This window comes from Ananas comosus, linkage group 17, assembly GCF_001540865.1.
Source record: "Ananas comosus cultivar F153 linkage group 17, ASM154086v1, whole genome shotgun sequence".
Taxonomy (NCBI): domain Eukaryota; kingdom Viridiplantae; phylum Streptophyta; class Magnoliopsida; order Poales; family Bromeliaceae; genus Ananas; species Ananas comosus.
This window is the reverse complement of record NC_033637.1, coordinates 1,123,626-1,132,080: the sequence shown is the minus strand read 5'-3', so window position 1 is coordinate 1,132,080 and position 8,455 is coordinate 1,123,626. Positions and strand designations below refer to the sequence as shown.

The following is an 8,455-nucleotide window of genomic DNA, read 5'->3' as shown; positions in this document are numbered from 1 at the left end:
AGGTACAGTATAGCAATACTCCTAGTTTGTTGGTGATTAGAGAATTATTCCTAGTTCAATGAGCTACTGAAGTTCTACATCATACAGATAAATAAGAGATAAGAAGCTATACTGATTATGATGTCCTGTCGATTACTTATCCTGCATGAATAGCTGCATCAAGTATCCATTACCGGTATCCACGGCCATCTTATTCAGCCCACTTTCTCTATCATCAGGCCTTGACATAGTGGGCCTTACTGGGCTTACTCTGAGATCAAAACAATGTGATATCTCCATGTATACAACTCTAAATCTTTCTTTAATGTAACCCTTTTTCATCAGTATCTCTAAGAGGTAGATTGATAACCTCAGTTCTTAATGATAGTGAGTTCTTTTTCATTTATTTACAACAGTGCTATAACAAATCCATTCATTGATTTAAAGCGATTACTGTCAGTATTAAGTAGTTCTATTATGACTTGATGGCATTCCTGATATTTTTGAAAAACAATAAATGAATACGCAAAAGTTTAATTTTTTTTGTCATAAAACTTGTAGGTTGTACCAAAATATCTAAGAAAAACAATGTTCTCAGAAAATATTTGTTCCAAATAGACTATACGAGAGCATATATCAAGTGGAGAACCTAGAGCATCTTTAAGCACTAATTAAAGTAGCTTGATGACTTTTACAATAACGCGTGCAGGCATCATGCAGAATACTACAAAAAAAGAATAACAAACACAAATACACCGGAGTAACACATAAGAAATCATTATTAAGTGTAAAAAATAAATGAAATACCAAAAGCATAAAATTACACACAGTTAGACTACAGTTTGAGAATAATAAAACCACTCAAGAAAATCCTAAAAACCAGTAAGAAAATCAGGAAAGGATTACAATTGTGTCCTACCATCTGCAAAAGGACTAAATGCTACACCTTGGCGCTCCATTGTAACACGTCTACAAGTACCATTGTTACATAATAAGCCCCAACCATGTACTAACTAGCAAAATTGCCATAAAATATATAGCTAACCTGAAAAGAAATACTTAGCAAAGCCCTTACAAGCATTTCCATAATAAACATATATAGGGGACACAGAGGATGCTAGTAATGTTGATAGCCTCGGTCCGAGCGTAGAAGCTGTGCTCAGCGACAAACTATGATGGCATCACCTTCAAAGTTTTAATATAAAGAGGGAAACAAGATGACCAACTAAAAGCACTTCGTTCTACAGGAGCCTTCAATCATGCAGGGGAGTTTCAATCAGGTTATCATATCTAAAATGTAAATTCTTCGTAAACCACCTTATTTCCTCCATAGACGTGGAAGCACGCCTCACAAAAATATTTAAATGAGTGAGATCAAAGATCACTGAGATTCAATTTATGTACTATACTATCAGAAATAACAAGTTTCATTAGAAATAAGCTGCGAAACATTAATGCATAACAAGTTCATGGCCTTTTTACTGTAAAATGCAACCTAGCCGATACTGCATAACAGTTTGGCACTATCGTGAAATTATGGAATAACTTATTACAAGACTACATGATAATGGGACCTTGTTAGCATTACTAGCGAAATGTACTGACCCAGTGGGGTTTTTTTTTTGGTGAAATAGGACTGGGTCAAAAATCATGGCATGAGCTACTATAGTATATAGTAAAGGAGGTTTATCATTCAACAAGCAAGAAAGAATTGAATAGAGGACTGAGCAATGATTAAAAAAAAAGTTTAAATACTAAACTGACGCAAATATAATAAGTCGTACAAAAAATTACGATACAAATAAAAAGAGGTTTTAAGAATCAATGTGGTCATATTGTTGAACGAACCAGGACCAACGAAATGCAGCAATAATGCAATCACAAGGGGCATATACACAAGAAATGCTATCAGTGTTACCAGAGAGGTCTGTCCCGTCTGATCGATAATTACTTGAAGTTTATGAACTAACCAATTCGGTAATGAAACTAATACTATAAAGCTATAAGAAACCACACTTAGTTCCGATTAGCATCAGCTTACAAGTAAAACAAAAGAAAATTAGCAGAAATTATACTAAACAGGGCCCTAAAAAGTATATGTGCAGATTTTATAAGATAAAACAATGCACAAGGAGTACATATGGGTACGTGCTACCAACAATCCATGAATATACCAAGTAATCCGCACCATGACAATCATGGAGATCTTACCAGTGCATGGGCCCTGATCAAAGAGATTTACTATGCAAAATTATAAAGGTTTCCCCATCCCAAGGAAAAACTTCATACTCATGTAATCACTAATCACACCATTGACCAGCTTGAAAATTTTAAGGTTCCTGTTAGAAATCTGCATATTAACCCTCAGAAATAAATTAGGAGTAGCTTTCCCTATCAATTGATGGATGATTACTGAAGCTCTACTGATCCACCTGTTCGTTTGTAATCACAAGCACTTTCTTATGTGCTTTATGAACTAAGGAAACAAGAAAATTTGAAACGCAAAAGGCCGACAAAAGAAACAGTTAATTGAAGTGCCAAAAAGAATTCATTTCATCACTATATCGAAAGATAAACATGTAGTAGAAGCTCATCAGAAACCCAAAATAAGACCATCACCTTGAAAATATAGTATTATCCACCAGATACAAAATAGACAATCACAAGGGTTAAAAAAGGAAGAGAAAGAGATGAATATCACAAAACTATATCATTTAGAAGAGGCACGATACTATTATTCTTAGTTCCCGTTAGGGCAGTCCCTTGCAAAATGCCCAACCTCTCCACAGTTGTAACATCCCCTGCCGCCGCCGCCGCCGCCGCCGCCGCCGCCGCTTGAATACCCACCGCCGCCGCCGTAACCACCGTACCTCCCTCCCCCACCAACACCGCCACCGCCGCCGCCTCCCTGGTAGCAATCCCTCGCCAAATGCCCGCTGCGGCCGCAGTTGTAACACAGGCCACCGGCACCGCCACCGGCACCGGCACCGCCACCCGTCCTCCCACCCCTCCCTCCACCCCTCGAAACCTTTCCATACCCTCCCCCACCATATCCCCCTCCACCATACCCCCCACCGCCGTAGCCCCCAGATCTACCCCTCGAGAAACCCCTCCCACCACCACCACCACCAACTCCGCCACCGCCGCCGGAGGTGATGGGGGAGCCGTCGGGGCCGGTGACGTCGACGGCCTTCGTCCGGCCGTCGTCGCCGCGCTCGACGGCGAACTCGACGGCGTCGCCCTCGGAGAGTGCCCGGAACCCGTCGGCGCGGATCGAGGTCTGGTGGACGAAGAGATCGTCGCCGCCTCCATCCGGGGTGATGAATCCGAACCCTTTGGAGCCGTTGAACCACTTCACCGTCCCCGTTTGCCTCCTCCCCTGCGCCATCGCCGTCCCCCAAGACGCTAACCCTAACAGCCCTAACCGAAACCCTAGACCTTAGGGCTTCGGGAGGGTGTCGATCGCTCCCGCTCCCCCGCTCACTTCGCTCGATGCTCGCTTCCCCTTCTTCCTCCTGGAGGTTTTATCGAGAGATATTTATTATTTAAAAATTTTATTTATTTATTCGCGGAATTTTAGAATTTTATTTAATTCTTATTGGATAAGAAAAGGATCTGAACAAATGGGCGGCTGGGATAAGTCGTAAAGGTGAAGGAAGGAATCGAGGGGGTGTTATCTTTAGCTGGGTGAGATATTTTGTGTGAAATGACTATTTCGCCCCTCATTTCCCGATCTGAACAGTTATAACTGTCGAATTCCTCGGTCGGGTTGAACTTGAAGCGCGTAATTACTAATTAATTAGTCGCTGTTGTTTAAATTATAAATTTTAATGAACAATTTGACAAATTGCAAAATCAAAGCAGGTAAACTGTGAAAGCTGAGATTAGAGATTAGATAGAAAAGAAAAAAGAAAAAAAATCAGAAACCTACACCTCTATGACATATAGTTCTATTGCAAAGCAGTTTTGAATTTTTTTTTTCCAACAAGCTTCCCCAACAACCTCTTAAAACCATCAATTAAGGGCCATTTGGCTGGAACTATAACAATTACAATGTAATTAGACATATATTGTAGCTGAAACTATAACAACTACAACTACAGATACCTTATTTGGTTGAATTCAATAATAAAACACTGCAACTATAAAAAAAAACCTGCTTAGTTTCAAGTAGTTAAAAAGTGTATTTGCAATATGCAGTAATGAGATTACCTCCGATACAAGGAAAAAAATTTTATTTAGGAATATAAACTTATCTTTTGTTTAAAATTACTCTTTTCAACTGCTGAGGATAGAATTACAGCCAATTTGAATGTAATTTCAACTGCAACAACAGTTGAATTCAAACATATCAAATCAAATACCAAGTTTGAATTTATATGTAAGTACAACTGTAATACAGTTACAATTACAATTACATACATCTAAATAGCCCCTTTAATGGAATAAGCATTATAAGAATATGTAACTTGTCCGTTCTCGTAAAATTTTCTGGTGAGTAATATGGCAACAAAAGTGACATCCTCAAGACCATCTCTCAATCAGAAACCACAAGAAAATAGGAATTGTCATATTTGGCAACAACCAATTTTTGTCGCCACAAAAAAAACTATTGATTTCATGATCATTTGAATACAGATGGAACGGATAAGGAGATTTAGATGGAGAAGATATAGATGGAGAAGCCAATGCTGCAATAGAAGAAGTGGCTATTGTTTAGGTCCTACTTTGGACGATCCCCATCCGTTTCATCACCAAATATTCTTTGTAAAAGTCCAAAAGATATCATCTTTTCTCTAGAATCGGCTAATATATAAAATGCTGGAGAATATGTGCTGCATTTCTGTATGCTAAATAATCATACGAATGAATCAACTACTTCTAAACATTAATCTACACAAAGAAGATGAAAAAAACAAGACAATGCAGTTAAAAAAACTGGATCAGCATGTAAACATAAAGGCAACAGAGAAAGTTAGTGATTGAAAGAAATACTTGCCAAGGACAAAGTCAAGAAGGATCAACATAATCATCAACATCATTATCAGCATACAACAGTCATAATTTCTGTCTCCCATACACAGAAGAAATATGAAATCCCTTACACAATGATTAGTTTGGCCCCAACGGCATCAAATATATCAAGGTGCATTTTAATGTTTCAGGAAATTTATTCAGCAACTAGTGCAAGAGCACAATGGTCTTTGAGATATGAAGTTCAAGTTAAAAAGCATCAAGAAGAACATTAAGGCCTTGTTTGGCATAGGTTTCATTTTTCTATTTTCATTTTGCATCACATTCTATGTGATTCGAGGTGCTCAGGATGGGCTTAATATTGCTATTGTGGGTCACATCTAAGAACTACCACGAGTGTTTTTTTGGTGACAAAAGAGGAAAATTTTGTTTAGATGACTTAGCAAAAAGACCTACAGTAACAAGCATAGAAAAATCCGTACCGATGAACCTTGATAGAAGTTAAGAAAAACAGACACAAAACGTAAACATGCCATAAGCATGACATTATCTAATTACAGAGTGAGCAAAAAAAAAAAAAAAAAAGACAACGTACCCCTCTTCAATAATATATTTTCTGACCTTTAAAGATGCCGACTGATATATCTTCCTAAATATGATCCACAACATATATGCTTTGAAAACATGGAGCTTAAAATCAGCAAGAAGGCCCTCTAGCAGATTCCCTTAAATAGAAAATTCAACAGATGCCTTTTGAGTGGTAGACACCACAGAGACATTCTGTTCATACTTCTTCGGCCTTTGGGGATTCACAGCTGTCAAAGGGCCAGAGGACATTACAAAGTGAGAATAAAACAAGCTAATTGATTCCAATATGTCATGCCATACTTTATGCCTCAAGGAACCAAAAAAAATGTGATTGTGCAGATGCCTTGATATGTAATATAGCACGGAGACTCCAGCAATGCAGAAGGTCGAGTCCTAATCCTGTATTTGTGAACTGAGGTCCTGCAGAATAGCAAAGATGTTTTAACTTGAAGAGGGCAGCAAAATTGAACAAATTGATAAGTTTGGTATCTCATAAAGTGCATTCAGAAGAAGTGGGTTGACTTTTAAGTGTAAAGACAGAATGTTTCCAAGACGATAAATAGTATACATGTGGTGTTCAGTGAAGATCATGTTGACTGATTAAACTTATGATACAACATAGCTTGAAAAAACAGGACCTTGATGTGCAAAAAGCTGTAAAGAAAGCTTCAATGAGTGGCATGCTAAGTAAAAGCAAGTGTTGGTTTGGTTTCTAAGTTTGTTCGGTCCAGTTTGGTTGCGAAAATTTGGTTTGGTTCACTAAATTGGTGAAAACGGCCAAACCGACTGATTGCTCACCTCTACCTCCTGGTAGGTCCAGCTAGCTGATTCCCACTATTCACCTTCCTATCCTCTCTTATTCCCTTCATTTACTGACTTTCAATTTATCCTCTTATTTATTCGTCAAGAAAGTTCCCTTGCAAAAGCAAGTGTTGCCATTGGAATAACAGAAAAATTCTTCATGTTGCAATACCCCTATGATAAAAAGAACCTCTTAAAGAATTCAGGTTCTCTATTCTTTCAAATACAACCCTCTGGCAACTTCCAATCTTGACCCATCAAACTGAATGATCTTGCTGCCTAAACTGTAAAACAGTACAATGATTCGATTGAACTATCTTAGGCTCATAGTAAGCCCCAAATTATTCGCTTGTTAAAGTTAACACCATTACCATAATCAACATAACTTGACAAATTAAGATTCAAATATTTGTGCGCAAGTAGAAAAGGTAGAACCTTGTAGAGAATGTTGAACATACAGCATGAGTTAGCCAGCATTAGCATTTGTAGCTATGAACACATCAAATCTCTCGGCTTTCTCCTTCAATATTGATATAATCTCCTCAGATATATCATTTATAACCTGCGGCAAGAACTTCTCCATCCTCTCAAACCATTCCCCTAATGTCATATTATCCATATTATCTCCTCCCTCGTCCAAACTCTTATCTTCCCCTTCCCTTTCCCTTTGCCTTTCCCCATCATTCTGTTCTTCACTATCATCATTACCTTCCATTAGCAAGTTCCCATCCTCACATGCCTCTGCAACCTCCGAATTAGGCGGAAGGATGGAACTCTCAGTCTCCTTCTCGACTTCCTTCGAAAACCTAGCAGAAGTAGCTCTAGTATTAGGCCTTCTTGTTCCCAACCTTTGCTTCTCCTCTTTTGCCTCTTGATCAGCCAGATCAGGAACAGTAACCGAAACCTGACGCTCCTCCTTCTCCGCCTCCTTTGAAGCCCTAATAGAACTACCTCTCGTTGCAGGCCTTCTTCCCCTCGTCCGCTCCTTCACTTCTGGAACACTCTCCTCCACTGCCACAGCATCCACGATCTCATCCTTAATTGAAACCCCAGCAGAAGCAGCTGCGGCTTTCCTCAGTCTCCCTCTCCCCCTCCCCTTCCCCCTGCCATTCGCCACCGACGCCTCGGACACTTCCTCCACGGCCGAATCCAAGGGCATCTCAACCTCAGATCTGACCGGAGGAAGAGGAGGAGCTCCCGCTCTCCTCCGGCCACGGCGACCCACTGCCGCCTCGTCCTCCGCCGCCGTCCGGGGCCTACCTCCGGCGATCTTGACTGAGATGTACGTCGTCTCTCCGATCTTGATGGCGTCGCCGTCGGAGAGGGGGACGGGGACGGAGGGGGCTATCTGGGAGCCGTTGAGGACGGTGCCATTGGAGGTGTCGAGGTCGGTGACAACCCATCGCGAGGCCTCTCGAAGGAACTCGAAGGAGAGGTGCTTCTGGGAGACTCCGGGGTCGCGGAGGGCGAAGGTGTTGCCCCTGACGACTCGGCCGAGACGAAGCGCGGCGCCGGGCTTGCACTCCACGGACTCGCCCTTCCTGCGGCCCTTCTCGACGAGCAATTGGAGGATGGGCTCGTCCATGGCGCAAGGACAAGAAGGAACGCTAACCCTAGATCGGGGACGGGGAGGGAGAAACAAAGGGAGAGGGCAAGGATGAGAGAGAGGTGAAGCGGGAGAACAGGGTAACTCCCTGAGGTTTTGAATTTTAGGAATTGGGTTAGATCAGGGTTCGGACCCGATAAGATATAGTCGCATCGGTTCAAATTAGCACGGATCCGAATCCCGACCCGATAAGATACCACCGACAATAATAACTTCCTATCATTATTGCAAAATATCCAATTTACCTCGACCCGTTTGAAATTATCCGATTTACCCCCACTTTTTTTTATTTATAAAATACCCTTTATATGTTCCACTGTTATTGCAAAATATCTCCGCAGTTATCTTCTGTTAAGTTAACTTAGGTTAAGAGCATGTTTGGTTGCCTGTAAATGAAACAATAAAAATGGTATTTTGCCTGTTAAGTTAACTTGGGTGAAGGGCATGTTGTGCTTCCATATTGTTTTCGATGTTCAGAGTTTCGAATCGATAATCGGCTCCATTAGA

General features: G+C 40.7%; 1 protein-coding gene across 5 annotated transcripts; it reads right to left on the bottom strand.

Moving 5' to 3' along the window:
- LOC109723016 (glycine-rich protein 2-like) lies at positions 2,509–8,227 on the bottom strand. Of its 5 annotated transcripts, none has more exons than XM_020251221.1 (3): positions 5,575–5,934; positions 2,875–3,494; positions 2,509–2,814 (listed from the first exon to the last, which is right to left on the bottom strand). In XM_020251221.1, the coding sequence occupies exons 2-3, from the start codon at positions 3,365–3,367 to the stop codon at positions 2,720–2,722; spliced, it is 588 nt and encodes a 195-aa protein (XP_020106810.1). In that variant the 5' UTR covers positions 3,368–3,494; positions 5,575–5,934; the 3' UTR covers positions 2,509–2,719. The 5 variants fall into 5 exon arrangements, with proteins under 5 accessions (XP_020106810.1, XP_020106809.1, XP_020106806.1 ...); XM_020251217.1 differs by lacking the exon at positions 2,509–2,814 and adding an exon at positions 6,778–8,227 and having other exon boundaries at positions 3,359–3,494; positions 5,575–5,961; XM_020251218.1 differs by lacking the exon at positions 2,509–2,814 and adding an exon at positions 6,801–8,227 and having other exon boundaries at positions 3,359–3,494; positions 5,575–5,961.

What these genes read in the sequence shown, in the direction of transcription:
- LOC109723016 (XM_020251217.1), bottom strand. Translation starts at nt 7,927, where the DNA reads ATGGACGAGCCCATCCTCCAATTGCTCGTCGAGAAGGGCCGCAGGAAG.